This window comes from Agrilus planipennis, unplaced genomic scaffold, assembly GCF_000699045.2.
Source record: "Agrilus planipennis isolate EAB-ADULT unplaced genomic scaffold, Apla_2.0 scaffold28, whole genome shotgun sequence".
NCBI lineage: Eukaryota > Metazoa > Arthropoda > Insecta > Coleoptera > Buprestidae > Agrilus > Agrilus planipennis.
In genome coordinates this window covers 1428246-1446765 of record NW_020438897.1, presented here as the reverse complement: position 1 = coordinate 1446765, position 18520 = coordinate 1428246, and the positions used below count along the sequence as shown (strand labels likewise).

Here is an 18520-nt window from a genome sequence, read left to right as displayed (position 1 = left end):
AAGTTACTCATTAAAAGAACATGTTGCACGCTATTATTATTATCATTATGCAATTGCACTGTTAGGTAGGCACCTACTCTATTGTTTTCTCAGTACATACGTAAGTGTAAGTGCATAACAGTTTTTTTTTATAAATATACGAGGTTACCCAAAATAACACCATACTATTGTTTTGCTACATACCAAATCAATTCAAATAATCTGACTACTATTATTAATCTAGGTATATTATACAGTGTGTCTACTTAAGTTGGCAGCATATGGGAAACTTTTTTACTATTAACCCCACGACAAAAAGTTACTGTTTATAAAGTCCTACATGATCTAAAACCAGAAATGTGATTTATTTGAAATACAAAATAAAAAAATACCTATTATTAATGCATTTAAATATTTTTTTGAGAAAAGCATTTTGTATTTTATTTAAGTTAGCTACGCCGGGATTCGTTTCAGCAAGTAGATATCCATATATTTAAATGGACCTTGTTGGAGCATACGTAATCCTAAAATGTAGCATCGTGCTACAGATGGCGTTTACTGTGCCATTTGTAGTATTTTCTAAAACGCACTGTTAAGACAGCAGGTAAAAGTTGGTCTGTGTTCTGTCGGAGCTGCCTGCGACGCGCTGATGAGATCCAAAAAGATCGAATTCGCCATCCGCGTCTGGCAGTTTCGACAGAATACAGACCACTTCGAATTATTTTATTCGATTATGGTAACGTGCCTATCACGTTGAGGTTTAGCTACGCCGGGATTCGTTTCAGCAAGTAGATATTCATATATTTAAATGGACCTTGTTGGAGCATACGTAATCCTAAAATGTAGCATCGTGCTACAGATGGCGTTTACTGCGTCATTTGTAGTATTTTCTAAAACGCACTGTTAAGACAGCAGGTAAAAGTTGGTCTGTGTTCTGTCGGGCTGCCTGCGACACGCTGATGAGATCCAAAAAGATCGAATTCGCCATCCGCGTCTGGCAGTTTCGACAGAATACAGACCACTTCGAATTATTTTATATAAAATAATGAATGAAAGTTGCTCACATTGGCTATTGAAGGTACCAGAAGCATAAAAAAATATTTCATGAATAGCTTCTAATTCTTTAATTGAAGAGAGTCCAAAAAATTCTCAACTTGGAAATGGATAATAATCCAAAATATTGGATCGGTATTGTTTTCCAGGATCAGTGTCATGGTCTATGGAATTTTGAAGTTCCAAATTGATATCAGCACCTGCCAAATCACCTTTAGCATTCTATGAATTACGACAAAACAGCCCACAAAATAATATCGAATTCATATACGCCAACCATGTAAAACTGAAAACTGCAAGATATTGTGGTGTGGTAATAAATGCGTATAATCCAAAGTTTTTAGAAAACGATTAGAAAAACTTCACTTATTAGATGAACCCAAAGCTTATAAGTAGACACACTGTATTATTTGGCAACAAAGAAATAAAATATTCACGCTTTATTAAACAAAACCCGTTCTAATTTACATCGCACTAGTGTATAAAACGGAAATTATGTAGGTACGCTATTTATTTGCTCCAAATGTTTTGAAAGCAATTCCGGAACAATTCTGTACCATATGCACATTTACCGTTCGTTCTTTTATTCACTATCATAATTAGGTGAATAATTTTTGTCACATTACTACGACTTACTGCTTTTGAAAACAATTGAATGCTAAAAATGAAAACTTGACCGCGATAGTATTGTCCAATTTATTTTTTATTACTAGCAACATAGTATAATAGAAAACTAAAACTATTGAATACAGTAACTAATAATAAAAGCTAAATATTTCATTTGAATTTATAACTAAAGTATTGAAATAAAAAAATGCTATTTATTGCACACGTTCTAAAATGAACTTAGTAAATCATAAATAAATCAAATACGAAAACTGAAAGTTGATGAAAACGAGATAAGAGGCTTGAAATAAATTCTTCCCAAACTAAGTACGATGTATAGGCAGAGACTGCGAAAGATTAGTACATTTTTATCTAGTTTTGTTTATGATACTTAAATTTTGCTAACCTCTTTCTAACTTCCCTCTAAAGATTAAAAAACATGAATTGCTAATCCACGCTCTGTGTAACGGGTCCGGCGCAGCCTGGAGAGGACAGGCGAGTCCTAACTGCTTCTTTGATTTCTTTTCACGGCAGCGGCGGGCGCGTGGAATGCCGATCCATGCTCCACGCGTCGTGTAGGATAGCCTTTACACAACGCTTGGATCGAAATTCCACGCCCCCGTCGCAGCCTTGAGAAGAAGCCAAAGAAATCGTTTAGATGCGCTTGCCCTCTGCAGTTCGCGCGGAATCCGTTACACAAAGTGTGGTTTGGCAATCCACGCGCTGTATAAAGGTCATGTTACACGGTGCGTGGAACATAGATCGGCATTACACGTGCCTGCCACCGCCGTCGAATGAAATCAATGAAAGCACTAGAACGCGTCTGTCTGCTCCAGGCTGCGCCGAACCCGTTACATGGTGCGTGGCTTGGAAATCCACGCGCTCTGTAACATGAGCTAAACAAACCGCTAGGACGCGTCTGTTCGCCCCAGGTCACTTCTAACCAGTTACACGGAGCATGGGTTGGCAATCCACGCGTCATATAATAGGGTCTTTACAACGTGATAAACTCCGAGCAAGAGAAATCAAGATGGATTTTCTCCTACAATTCTGTCTTCGCAAGCTTCATAAACAGGCGGTCTCATTCTTTTATTTGCATCTTTGATTTTTTCGGGACAACTGCGGTGGATATCAGGCTTTATACACTGTTAATATGTGTGAGTTAGATCAAAATCTGCATAACATATAAATCTCTTTAGACAACAGATAATATTGATTTAAATGAATGTGTTTGAAAGCATATACCTACAGTTATCGTAAGTGTATGAATGATTACTGATTCCAGTAACTATATCCCTTATAGCCTAATTATACTTTGCTTGAAAATTGCAAATACGTTACAATATACACTTCTACCCTACAAATTGTAATTGCAGTTTATAAATGAATAAACACGTACACATATATATATATATAAGTATGTAATTTAAAACTGATACATATTAATGTGATACATTTTCGTATTTAAACATTCCCATTTCCGTTATGGAATAAGAATCTGGTTGAATGTTCCTAATAGAGCGAAGAAAAATGAGTAGGCTTTGAAAAGTATGCATTATTAAAGAAGAGGAGTATCGTTTATCCTTTTATTACGGCAGACACTTCGGCCTGAGAGTTCATCGAATTACCGCGGATGTGGCTCTTCAAAATTACACTCCGGCCAAAGAATTAGTTCAAGCAGCTTCGAACACGTGCCTTCGTTTGCTACATTTGAAGCTACAATACACTGAATAATTTTATGCTCACTGGATGTTAATTTTGATCGCAAAACTTGATATTTACGGAGCACTCTTTCGCTCTACTGATCATTTACCGCTTATTACTTAGATATGACTTTTAGAAAATGTTTTGAACGCTCGTACTTTACACTTGAATGTGTGTGCGTGTGCTAGTCGTTCCTTTCCTGTTACAAATAAGGACAGAGTCCTTGTTAAGTGGTTGATTACGGAAATTTTCCTTGAAATACAAAACTTCTTGACCCTCATATCTAAGAAATGAATAAAGCGTTAAAAATTATTTTCAGTTAGCTTTATTATAAGGAAAAGCATCTACAATAAGGTAAAGACAACACGGATCAAAAAATAAAATAAAAAGAATTCCCAAACACGTTGGTAGAAAAGATCGTAGGGAAACTATGGCTAGAAAATGCGTTTGTTAGTTGATTTTGCATGTGCTGATCATTGTCAGAGGAATAATCAGCAAATGCAGAATCTAAAATACTACAAAAGAAAATAGCACTTTTAATGTTGCAAGAACTATCATTCGGCAACGCTATTTGTAAACGAGCTTTTAGTGCTCATTGAAAAATTTTCAAAAATAACCATGAACATTATTTTCAAAATAACTAGAACGACTAAAAAATAGTTATACTATTAATATTTATAAAAAAGATTACCAAACATGCATACATAATTCTTTTTTTTTTCAGTGAATGCGTCTTTACCGGCTCAGAGTCACAAGTGGCTGGAAACTACGCTAAGGTAAGCGTTGACTTTTTATTATTATTTAATTGGATCCTTTCAATACAAAGAAGTCACTTCTATGCTCGCAAACGGTTAATCTAGAAATCGGAAAAAGATTGTTAAAGGTGTATGTTTGGAGCGCGAAGCTATACGGGTGCGAAACATGGACAGTGGGCGCGGCGGAAAAGAAAAGGTTAGAAGCGTCCGAAATGTGGTGTTACATGCGAATGATGATAGCGTGGATAGAGAAGGTTAGAAATGAAGAGGTATTAGAAAGAATAGAAGAGCAGAGGACTCTATGGAAGTCAATAAAAGATAGGCGAGATAGGTTGGTAGGATAACTTCTCAGGCATGAAGGTCTAATCAGAGACATATTAGAGGCAGAAACAGGAGTCAACATGAGTACACCTAGATTACATTGCTGTTTGCAAATAGTTAAGGATGTGGGATATTTTAGGTTTAGGGAAATGCGATGATTAACTCAGAGTGGAGGTGCGTGTCCAACCAGTCTTAAAACTGAGGATCTTTTGATGATGATGATGAATTGGTCTCCCCGTCCTCTTATCAAGTTATATTTTCAGCGACCCCCTTAGCAAGTATTACGTCATAAAAGCCAGCCACCCCCTATAAACGATTTCTTATGATTAAAAATATATCGTAATCAAAAATTTTAAAAACTGCCAAATTAAGAAAAAACTAAAATAAATTTCCTTAGAATTCCCCTCCCCCTTGTCATATGTCATGATTATTATCGATAACATTCGTAAAGAAACAATGATTTAGATTTATAAGTTATAAATATGCGGAGAAGAAAATCGTATTGTTCCTATTTGAAACGTATACATAAAGCTAATGCTGACTGGTCAACAATTTTTAGGAATACTTACAGCGTATTAGTTTTAGGAAGTGAGTAACAACTCTTTTTTCAAAAACATTATTGCCCCACAGTTAAGATAGGGATTTTGTACATAAAGGGGAGTAGGTTTCATTGAACCTTTTAAAATAAAACACTTGTAAGGAAGAATAGAATGGAAGTTGAACAATGCGGGTTACATCTTCAGAACACGTGCTCGCCTTCCGCTGTGCTATTCAATACCAACGGCAATTTTAACAACTAAACCGTCTCCAAACCGTTGCTATTTACTTTTAACATGTAACGTTTAAACTTCAACGGAAAAACTGTCACATTCATAGAAGCATTTAATACAAAACAGCTTATCTCTTACAAATATTATAATAAACATTATATGGACAATGACCGCATGTCTGTAAGTACATACTTTCATTCGGGTTTGTTAAAAAACAAACTTTTCCTAATTAAAAACCGTATTTTCTCAAATTATCTAACATTTTCTAGGTACTTACTTATTTCATTGCTTCCACAAATTTATGAACTTTCACCTTTCACAATTTTGGCTTTATTTAATAAAAAGCGACATTTTTAATTTCACGACAATTTAAACGATGTCTGAAGGTAATTTCTAAATCAGTTGTTATAATATTAATAAAATTCGCATTGTTTCATGTGATTTATAAAATTTCTTACGCAGAGATTTAAACTAACATAATTTTCGTACCTTTTACTAAAAATAATTAAATTAGGGAGCATAGTAGCTTCTCAGCGTTGAACACCTGCATTTCTACAGAGCTTGGTCCCTTTGTTGTACCTCTCGTAGAACGATACGATACTTTTTTAAAGTATTCGATTTCATTTCGATTATAGAATGTGTACAGTAATTCACCCCTACTTAGTTTGTTAATATCCCATTAGTAACTTCCGCAAATTACGTCTATACTTAGCCAAGGTACATATGTAGGTAAGTATTTTTATTCAATTTGTAGCAAGCTGCTACACGAGCATATGCTACCATATTTCTCCACTTCCTTTTTGTAATATCGCCCTTTACCTACTCTGTGTGCACATCTGTCTAATAAAGCACAGAAGTGTGGAGAAGATAGATAATACCGAAAAATATGCCACCATGGTGACCTTTCATAGGGGCAGTTTATGATATAAAAAAAACTAAAACGCAAAATTTGTAGTTAAATTTTTACTGAAAGGTTAAATATTTGTAATTACGTTATATCATAAGTAGCCAGATTTGAATGGCATGTGTGGTACCTGAAAGAAATAATGACCTTGAAGAGGGGAACTGTTTAATTCGTTGTAAGTTTGAATTTTTCCTTTATAAATCCATTTTTTGCAGTGTTGCAAGTTACAATTTGCATTATCCAAGTTATTATTTACCTGTTTTGTAATTTTTTAAGTCGTTTTCTATATTAGTAAGGTGATTATATAAGAACATTGTATTTCCACACTATTAGTTGAATAACAAGTATTATTTGCATTTTCTATAACTGTATATGGTAAAATTGAATCATACATGGAATAGTTTATTACATTGTTAAGTATCTAGTGTTCGATACTTTTGGATTATTTATATTGAAAAATGAAAAAGATCAGCATGCGTATTCATTTGAATTGTTTCATTTTCTACAGTGGATTTGACAGACATTAAAAATAATTAAGACAATTTTTTATCTCGATATAAAATAGGATCCTTCTCTATTTCATAAGGGTCTATTTCTAGAAACCAACATGATTCTTATCAACTGAACGTCAATTATGATAGTTTAAGTAATTACCAAATAAAAATAACATTGTGAGAAACGACGAAACTATTAATGTTAAAGTCGAAAGGAGAATGGACTCGAGGGTCGTGGAAGCTGTTTGCTCTCTGAACGGTTCTGCTGCAGCTGCTAGAGTTTCGTGAACTGACCCTTGGAAATTGGACAATGGACAGCTGCCTGGCAGCTTGGCGATTTACGAAAGCCAATAAAAGTTATAAATAGTTCCATAAATATCCGTTATGCACCCTAAACATATTTTTTAGTAAAAAGCAATTCAAAACATTTTTAGTATTCGAATTTCAAGAATGAGTTAAACCATAATTACGTTTGTATTTGAATAGATTTTCAACGTTTTTGATATCCTGATGGGGTCAACTTACAATAAGGAAAGTTTATCGCCTCTACTAGACAGGACTAATTTGTACTCACTTCAAAGAGGGTTAGAGTTCAAAGCTGGCAGATGTTTGAAAGCTCATACCGTGTTTACCTTAAATGTCAACGTAAAGAGTACATTCTGGTGTTATGTTAGAACGTTTGTATGTTCCATCTGTCAGAATTAGACAAATCACTTTACTTCAGGGGCGGCTTTCGGGGTTCACGAGCAGGGCAACCGCCCGGGACCTCACTCTTGCAGGGGTCTCGCGCACTCACGCAACAATCCAAGTAGAATAATATTAGGTACTAATAGTACTAATATTTACATGAATTTCTTAGTCTTCAAAAAAGACGCAGGTATCATTTCTGAATCCCTGATTATTATACGATGTTAAGGCACATTAGTTTATCATGATTACTAATTTGTTGTCTTGACAAGGGCTTCGCAAAGATCTACTCGCCCGTAGCTTCGTACTAAATCAATTATTAGTACTTATAATTCTAAACTCCACGATTAAATCAATATTTCTACACATGTAATTTAATATAATTTGAACAAAATACCTATACATATATATTGGGTATAGGTAATAATAATTTTTATATAACCTTACAATTTTAATAACTGATTCAAATTAAAAAATTTGAAACTGAAGTATACGTAAGACTATTAAATTTATTAATTGACAATTGAAACATGGATCTATTAAAACTAAAACTGTTAGCAAATCTTATCAGTACAATAAACTATTTGTGTATAAAGAAAATGCGATTTTGCACTTTTAAAAACAGAATTTGATTCGCTTCTGTAGTTTAGAGGAAGTGATAATGCCAATTCCACACTCATTTCCTTACAAGATACCTGATAGGTATTTCTAAAAGGAAATGATGAAAACAACGATAAAAATGCAATATTCACACGGTCAGTAAATAATAATAATTCAATAATAAATATCAGACAATTCAATTATTGTCCCTCTTGTCATTATCGACTTCATTCCGATTAGTTCCGCTTGCTTTAACAGTAAACTAGAAAGTACAAACACAAAGAAACCGAAAACCTGTCTGTTCATTTTTTTTTACTATCATTATTATTATTGTTGTGCGGCTTGAAAGGGGATCGTAAACGAGAAATGAAATCTTTTGTGCGGGTTTTTTACTCAACACACACACAGTGCGTATGAAATTATATCTATCCAACGTAATCCTTCACAAGAACACAGAGAACATTTGAATATCAATGTTCTTCGTCAACCGAACACCGTGCTAGGGTTACTATACATGTCGTAGATAAGTCGGAATTTTATTGTGTCGGCGGTGACCCCAAGAAAATACACTTGGGAACCTTCTACGGGAAAAATAATTGAAAAAACATAGTCGTATCTTTTTTTATGAAACTTTCAAATTCACAACAAAACTGGATAAAAGAGAATTCGAATAATAACATCGATAAGACAAGGCAATTTAGCGATATTTTATTTAAAAGTACAGTAAAATTCGTACAGGGTAAAATCGGTACGTTATAATAACCGTTCGTTAAAAAAGAATTAGACGCACATGCTTGCCGTGTCTTTGCTTTCGTTAATATTGTAGTATAGGTAATAAAACGAAAGTAACAGAAATGTCTATTTATTGGCTCTCTATTCCACTGTATTTTTTTGTGTTTATGCTGTCGCTTTCATCATAATTTTCTTTTACTGTCGACCAATTAAAATCCTATTTGCAAAATTCTGTAGACTTTGGTTGATGCCTAGATTAGAGTGCTCACCTTCGATTTCGTTGAAATTTTGATATGTATACAGCTTCATCTGGTGGTTAAAAATACGTATATATATTTGGTACAGAAATCATTCCTTCCCCTAATTTTGGGGGTTTACGCTAAACAAATGAATCACAAACAACGTTTTTTCAAGAAATGCACAGTAACGACAAAACTTAGGTACTTCAATCAAATAAAATCATTGTTAGGTTAAATTAAGCTTATTAGAGTGTAATTGTCCCCCCCCCCCCCGAAGGGTTAATGTGGTCATGACCATCCTTTTGTGCACCTACAATAAACCTTATTTTTGACCGATTCGTTTATCTATAGATTGAGTTTGTATTTAATCCCAAAACTAAGGAATGGAAAGATTTCCTCGTCCAACACGTACAATTTACTAAAATTTCAACGAAATCGGAAGTGAAGTTTCGTTAGAGGAAGTTCACACTGTCTTTTGTTACGCCACTGCTTTCTTACTTAAGTATTAAACGTATTAACCTATGCTTTCAGTTGAATGTAAAGAAGGAATTTACGGTTCCTTTCAGTCCAGTCCAGGTTAATAGTTCAACTAATTCTTAGGATATGAATCATGTCGACAAAGAGCTGCTTAAGAGGGCAGACATGATTTTCAACAACGATATGGGTTATTGTTTATCGGTTCCGTACGTCATAAAAACGGTATAGTAATTGAGCAGAGAGCTTTCAATCCTTTAGACTTTGCCCAAGTACGTTTTAGTATAGTTATTTATGGTATATTAAAAAATTGCATAAGCCTTTACTCATTAACTAAATCTCTGGCACCTTTTAAAGGCGTCAGTGATAAAAACTATTTAAAATATATGTATACATTCGTATACATTGGTCATCCTGTACTACATCACTTTGTTTCTTAATTGAGCAATAAATATGTAATAAGTACAGCTATAAAAGTACACATCGCTATGATAATATACTTAAAAATTATTACTACAAATACTACACATACAAAGATATTTAAAAAAAGAAACTACAATTATGTGGTTGAGGTATGTACAAAATCGCATTAGGTTATGTTTGATTGTTTGCACTCTCGAAACCCCTAGAACCCTTGCACATAACGCCAAGGTTCCTCGAAATACTATTTCTGATAAAAGTTTTATGTCTAACAATAAGACCCTTTGACTCTTTATTGTGTACATGCTAAACTCAAAAACTTTATTATTATTGTACGTATGTATTTAAAATGAAAATTATTTTTACTAATAGTATAGCATTAAAAATAAGTGTAAATCAGTCCGATGAATTCGAATATCCGGAACAGCATCCAGTCAAATTCTGAATTTCTTTTTATTATAGGCGTAAACTGAAAAGCTCGTCTGTAATCTGTAAGTCAATATAAATCGAAACAGGAATCGTGGTAGCCTTCTCAATGACTGCAGAGTATTCATCTTTAATCGTAATTTCAATCTAAAGGTCATTCAAATTTGAATCATTCGATACTTTTTTTAAAAATTACATGTCCGTTAAGTAATTGTTAAAATAGATACATATACTGAAATCAAAACGGTTACATAGTTTCAGTCTTCTCTAATTTTATTGTACAGGTATAATTGATACCTTTTTAACAGGTTTTAAGAGCCATGAAAATGCGATTACCCCTTTGTTAACGGTCTGCATTATACCACACTCTATTAAATTTGCGTTTTTATGAATGTCATGTGTAATTATATCTTTGAATACTTAAGAGTCTTTAGACATGTGTTTAATAATAAGAACTCGTCCATTCTGTTGGTTTACATGTAATCATTAAACACGTTGGGATAATATCAAAGCTAATTACCTAATTAGTATGTTTAACGTTTTTGCTAAAACATGCTGTAAAAGACTATAAAATAATTTGAGATACCTATGAAAACATCAATTTGTAATTGGGCATTAATTTCATTTTGAAAGTAAAGTCGCCGCGTTGGCTCTCGATAACGAAATCTAAAAATTTCTTAGGACTACAATACCAAGAAAAGCATTGACTTTGTTGGTAGTAACTAACCGAATAAATTACGTCTTCGTCTACCTATACTGATAATTCCAACTAATTATTTCGATAGCCAATTCGACTTCCAGTTTAATAGGCACTGTTTACATTTTCCGTAAACTTTCGATATCTGTTATAGTGCAGATATTCGATTTTATTTAACATGTACCGTTTGGATCGTTCGGTTTGTGCGATTTCTAAATTAATTGTAAATTCAATTGCCACACGCATTGAGGAGTGTATTTAATGTACTGTTAGAGATATTTATCCGAAAGAATTTTCCAAATAAGGAAAATGGCACCTCATTACAACTAAAAAAGGTTTTAACGATCCTTCTTCAGCTTCTTAGCAAATATTTCGCTGACGGTGAAATAGTGCTAATCAAATTATTGTAAACATACATGTGTAGAAATACAATATATTATAGCCAAGTATACGTATACCGCGTGTATGTCCAATAATGGTACAGTGAAGGTCAACAGCCGGTGTGTGGCAAGGTCGTCGAGCGACTATCTATGTATGGTATCCATCGTGTCTATCTTTCTAATGCACCTTTCAATTTTATGCGAGTTCAGTCTTATGCAGGTGTTTTCGTCCAACATCAAAAGATAATTATTATACACATCTTGTGAACAACTTGTTTTATCGAGGAAAAACTAATTGAATGCATCACAAAGACAGATCAATCAGAAATATATGCATATAAAAGAAATCCTTAATTATGCTGAAATGATGGCTTATTAGCTCTCAAGGTACAGCTGCATATCTGCATTAAATTCATACCAGAGATGGGCCAGGTACCCGGTTTAGATCCGGCACTTTTTTTAGTATCGGATAATGACGTCGCGTACTCGGTAGCAGGGGCGCAACAAGGGGGGTCCATTCAGATAATAACCTAACTTGTAAGTTCGGTTCAAACAGTTCAAGCTCGTAAATGAGCAGCGAACTGACTTTTTTTTTAGTTTAGTCATTTATAGTATTTTTAGATTTTTCCAATACAATGCATTTTTATTTAGTCATTTATTGGTGAGCTCAAATTGTAACGTTGTTGCGCCACTGCTCGGCAGTGTCGGGTAATTTTACCAACGCCAAAAGAAACAACCATTTACAAAATTATTTGTTACTTCAGTATCGTTCTTGTGTTTACTTTTCCTCGTGAACAGGAATGGAGCAGTATAGCGAAACTTTTAGTATAATTTTGTGTCTTTTAGTTTTTATAGATATTATATTCTCTTTTCAACGGTTTCAACTCAACCCTCTTATTGAAAGACCAAGACTTAAAGTTTCAAGAGAACCCGGTTATCCATTACCCAACAAGCGGGTAACCGGGTCCCCGACAAAATCTCTAATTTATACATTTTTCGAGTGATAAGGAAGCTTTAACGTTTCTGTTGTTTCGGACAGCTCGTTTTTCAAAAATTTTCATTTCCTTCTGGTCAAAATCGTAATTACTTTCGCATATATTTCTTCAGCTCTGACATTTTTTTCTTTTTTTGTTTTAGTAATTAATTGTCAATACCCAATGCATTTGGCAATTTTACCATAATCATGACTGCCAATTACAACTTCGTAATCGTAACCAAATAACATATTGCTACCATATTATGCATCTAATCATGTGTTTTTTATCTACTCCATTATTTAGTTTAAGTTTTTTGATTGTCTTTGATATTTACTTTCGGAAGAAACAACAAGAGGTCGGTGAAAATAGTAAAGAACAAACATGCAAGCCTGTTCATGTTTAATCCTGTTTGTAGGTTAAAATTTCTAGTTGAATTCTGCTGAGCGAATGTGGTGTTCACCTAATCTCCAAATGAAGTGAAAGAATTTGCATTCAGGTGCAAGCAAGCATTTTGATTCTTCAACTAAGCCAACTTAAGATTAGGTACACTTCAATTTTGAAAGATATTCTTTAAGGAGCAATATAGAGTAGTCTGGATAATGCTTTGGAGTTAGATTTTTCATGATTATTTTAAAAACAATATTTTACCTTATAATTATTTCCTTTTCCAAATTAGTTATATGTATGCATGGACGTACTTGTGCTGGTATAAAAAACTTGCATTGTAATTTATATGCAAAATTGGTTTATACATATGTATATATATAATAGTAGCTTATTTTACAGACACAACAAGTTTGAGACAAGTAACAAATCACAGCTGTAGCGTGAGTGTAACAAGTATATAATGCCTATAATTTAAATGTAGAAATTGTTTCTCCGATATTTCAAAAAAAATTACGGATGTTTCTTATATATCTACCTACAATTGCCATTTAACTCGATTGAGTAACGACTATATAAGGACATATTCAGAAAGCATGAAAAATAATACTTTCTTAGTTGCTGAAGGTTTATTACGTGTTAAGCGTCGAAATAAAATGTTATATTTAGATATACACAATAGAATTTGTTTATGTAGAGTAATAGAAAGCGAATTGTTACATTTATGCAACTTTTCGTATTAGAATGATAAATCTGTTGCACAAAATGTACGGGGTTCGTCGCTTAACTCATCGTTGCAGTCTCCACTCGCAGAAGTCAATTAAACGTTATACAAAACGTCCAGTTGTTTTCGACATATCAAAATTAAGAATAATAATGAATGTAATATTGTTTTTGACAAAAATTACCGTGCAATTACGGACTGACATATGAAAATATCAAAATATTGATGTTGTTTTGCAAGCAAACTTTGTACCATCGAATAGGTGTTAACTGAATGTTGTGTTTGCCAGGCAAAATTTTGCGTAACTCATGAAATAGGCAATGGACTTGTCGTTTTTATGTACATACTAAATCAACTCGTGCCTTAGTACATGCACATGTACATTAAGCATAATTTTGTCAAATATAATATTTTGTGTTTTTTTAAGAGTTCGAAATTGATGATGTGATGTTCCTATCAGAGCCTGTTCTAAGGGGAGAGGCGAACCTATGCGTTGCTTCCCCTAACCAGTCCCGAACTAGGGGCGCCAAAAGGGTTGGAAAAAAATAATTTGTACGCAATTGAATACGAGTGAGCAATCAATCGATAACTTATTTAAAAGTTTTATGACGCATTAACTACTAGGCAAAATTTTACCGAATACACGTAATAAACCTAACATAATTACTCAATAACTATGTATGTATACAAGATCTTCTACTCCTTAATTTCAAATAGCTAGGCAGATCTTATAGTCAACATTATTTTTCCTTTTAGATTTTATTTGTATATTAGATAAAAAACACATGTTTACGAGTTTAAAGCCTCTTAAATTATAAACGATAGGTTAAGAATTTCAATTACTGCAATACAGCAAGTACTTAAATGACTACGGAATTGTTGGTGGCATTTGACCTAAAAGCAAGCATGTTAGTGACACCACTTTTCGTTAACTCTCAAGTAAATGTTGCAATCTACCTACTATTACTACTCGCTTCTTCTTCTGCACGATTTCAAAACACGTTTTCATTTTATTTTATTACATTAGTACAATGTGGGATTAAAAGTACATATTATTAAAATATAGAAATATCATTATATTAGTAGGTGAACGTCGACATTTCTTCGGTATTTATTATAAAAGGAGAGAAATAAAATTTATATCATTCGTGCCATAAATAATGTGCACAAAAAAAATGGACCACGCTGGAAACTAGTTTTATAAAAAGTAAAAGGGATAAGTGTTTAGGTATCTTAAAAATAAATATGTAAGTTGTCAAAGTAGATATTAAGCAGTCACCGATGGGTATATCCTAAGTCCTGATAGTAAATGCAAATTAAAAACATCAATCGTATAAAATTTTTTAATGTTTTCTTTTTATTTCCAGAATTATGGTTTTATTCTATATCCTTGAATGTTAAATTTATAGGCGAGGAGCCGGTAACATTCAAAGTACTGTCATCGCGAAATTGTAAAATTAAAAAAAAATTGTAATCGACAACTATACGAACAAAATGGCGCGTTAATTTTCTTAGTCAAAAGTGTATTAAAAAAATTATTTATNAACAAGCTGCAACAATTTAATTTGACTCGCCTGCATACTCAGAAATTATAACTAGGTACTACCTAGTAGGTAGTCATCTTTATCTTGAAAAGTAGTCAAGAAAAGGAAGAACTGTTTTTTCAAAAATCGACCTTGATAATGCTTTTATACCAATAGATGAAATTGGGTTATACTCTAAAATAAAGGGAAGAATAAATGGAAATTGGAACTTTTTTAATTAATTCTTTTCATCTGTTATAACAAAACTGGAAAGCCATTGAGTAATATGTATAATGGTACTTACCGATTTTTGCGGGAATTTCGCGATTGCGAAGAACAAGCCATTCAGGTAGTAATATAATCAGAGCGTGAAATTTCCAAAAAACGAATAACGGGACAATTTTATTAAAACTAATTCCTCATTTCATGAAATTTCAAAGAGAACATTATTATGTAAAGTGTAATATGGTAGTTCTGCCAATTTCCGAAGTAACTGTTTTAGTAATAACAAGATAATCAGTGTTAATTTCAAGATCTTTATAATCTGGTGATGACGAAAATTACCCGTAATTAAGCTGATAGTACGAATTCCCACGGTGCTTTAGCTAATTATATGTATATAATATCCGTATTCTATAATTAATTTTGGTTAGTTTCCAGGTTTAATTTATTGCCCCCGACCCCCGAAAGGCCTCCCTTGTCGATTAATAGTAAAGTAAATTCCAGAGCATACTCCCGTATTTATAGCAGTTAAAACGTTAATTCAAGTACATACTTACCTCTAGTGTATGATGGTAATTAAAAATTTTACCTAAGAATTTCCCAATAAATATTATTTTCAAGATGCAGGTACACGGAGAAAATAAGAAACGAAAATTCACCTAAATATTAAAGCGATCTTTACAATTTATGCCACTAGCCCGTTGCTTCGTAAGCGAAAATAATAAAAATTACAATTTGGACCCCAATTTGTAAAAATAAAATCCCAGTAGAAATAAATTTACTAGATATTTTAGTTGATATTACAAATTTAATTGTAATAATTAAGAAACTTGAAATAATTTTTAAAGAAACNCAAATTTAATTGTAATAATTAAGAAACTTGAAATAATTTTTAAAGAAACGTCAAAATTGAGATTATTACAAGTTACCTAATAAATTCTACTATTTCTACAGCAAATTAAGTCATTTACAATCGAAAATTGTAATTTTTGCCTTATCATAAAAATTAAATTTTCGATGCCAATTCGTAAAAAATGTAGTAGCCTCAACTGTTGTAATAATTTTATTAAGAAATCGCGTTTAGTCATCTAGAAATTCATAAAATTATACACATGCTTTCTAATGATAGTAAGTGTAACGAACTGCTAAATCTTATCCTGACAGAACATATGGAAAACGTACATACATTCCACCAATATCTGGAAGTAAAACCAGATTTTATCTGTTCATTAATATAGACATTTAAAGTAATTTTTATGCTTGCATTGACAATGGTAAGGAATAGTTTTCCAGTATTCGCAAAACAATAATTGATTAGTGTTTTTTCTATTAGATTGAAGGCTTAATAAAGGGACAAAAAGGATTAATATAAACCAACAGAACACCACCAATTTTAACTAAAAAATATAAAATTTCATCAGACTGTGTCAAATTAGTGGATTTTCACATGGTTTAAGGATATTTTAAAACTGTTTCCCTTTCTTTTATTGTTAGTAATTATTAATTAGTACCATAATGATGGCACTATATGTCGTCTGCAATAAGTTCAGACCTGCAAATGCTCCTTAAAGAGTGTATAGGTACATCTACCGCGTTCGTTGCCTCGACTCTCTAGAGAATCAAATAAGGCATATGTTCGGTCTTGTCTTTCCTCAAGCGTGTTCGTGTTCAGATGTATACTCACCTTTAGCAATGCACTTGTTTATCTATTTAGAATTTCAAACACTGCAGTGTATGAAGATTTTTGTGAGACACTTTTTATGGTTTATAATTTATCTACGTATGGCAAGTCGTTCTAACGTTTATAATAAAGTTTGTATTTGCTTTTTCGTAAAATGCTCCCCGAGTTTCCAATTTCACTTACAATATAAGGAAATGTGAAAATGCAAGGTGGATAACGAATTTTGTGTGTTAGTTCATATATACTGTGGGATGACGAAGCAGACAAAATGACAAACGTTTAAAGAAATAGGTTTCTTGAAGTGTAACTAGAGCTTTCGGATCGGACTCTTTGTTTGTGACCTAATACGTATAGATCGGAAAAATTATTCGTCATCATACCTCAGTAGCTTCATCTACTCATCTTATCATATCTATCTATGTTGTTAGGTACATTTGCTAAACGAAAGTTTTCCATTATTGCTTCAAATTAATAAGTTATATTTCCCCTTAACATCGTCGACCACCTCCACTAAATTAACCCGTTCTACCACTATTATCAGTACAAGCAATAACGTCGTTGAGTTTGTCAAAATTCAAAACTGATTCGGTTCATTTTTAAATTTAAATTAGCTGTAGATGGCTTTTTTTATATCTCCATAAACTTAAAAACCACTGATCGTATTTCTTTTGTTTCAAAGTCTCCTGTCGGCTAATTTATTCAACAAAAACAACGGCAACCTTTGATGTAAAGGGGTGAACATAACTCGTTCTCTGATGTTTTTTAATGTAGTCAATAAATATTCGCTCGAGGACGCATAATTAATTGGTTTACGTCAGTTGTGTTGACTCATCATACGTGTCCTATTACCGCGTTTAGTAAGTATTAAATCCACAAGAAAAAAAGGGCACAATGTAACAAATCCAAATATGCATCTTACCCATACCAGAGACAGACTGGGGCTATAATGCCTGTACTGGTAAAATAAGAAATGACCAATTCTAACCTCCCTCCTTCCAATTGCATAAAAAATTAAATTAAATCATTCACTTATATCTATCTTTCTAAATAATAATTTTACCCTTGTAATTCTCTTCATTCAGTCTGGACTTCGTATTTTTAATTAAAGTAACTAATTCAAACGCCGAAAATCCCATACCGTAATTCTTTTAATCAGTCTATGTCTAAATGCGATTTGCCCTTATAAAATTTTGGGCAAATGTAAAAATTAATTATAATAGAGTATGCAAAACTATAATAAACTTCCTTACATAACGAGTATTGAGTCTAATTACTTGCGCAATTTAACCACAGAAGAGTTATTTTGAACAGGCCCATATGGTAACCGTAAAGTGGAGTAGCAAATGGTCTTATTGAAAATAAGAGCGCAAACGAAACATTAAATTAAGCGCCAATTTTATTATTTAACAGCGCAAGGTTGGGACGAGCTAATAGGATAATAATAGTTGAACGAAGTGGTCTCTAGATTCATGGTAAAATAAACTTACCATCCATGCGATAATTGACTTGTTAGTTATGAAAATATGTGCTAACAATTAGTCCCTATACAGGCGAGTCATTTAGTATTCTACGATCTATAGAATTATTCAGTAATCAAAATAATTATGTTATCAAAGCATATTAAGTATTATCCATTGGATTTTGTGTATGTTAGATCGTGTACAATAAACTATTATCATTTGTTGCAAGAATAAGGAATTGTGCTTGTTCGTCAGATTAATGAAACATTTAATTTCATCCTCACCGTTTAACTTTCGTATTGTTACCG

At 32.8% G+C, this 18520-nt stretch overlaps 1 protein-coding gene across 2 annotated transcripts in view; it reads left to right on the top strand.

The window, feature by feature from the left end:
- Nucleotides 1-18520, top strand: part of LOC108744569 (TNF receptor-associated factor 4) — a 73638-nt gene that overhangs the window by 20353 nt on the left and 34765 nt on the right. For both annotated transcript variants that reach the window (XM_018480420.1, XM_018480421.1), the window contains exon 2: nt 4067-4118. In XM_018480420.1, coding sequence (XP_018335922.1) covers nt 4067-4118 — 52 coding nt within the window. The remainder of the gene's footprint in view (nt 1-4066; nt 4119-18520) is intronic.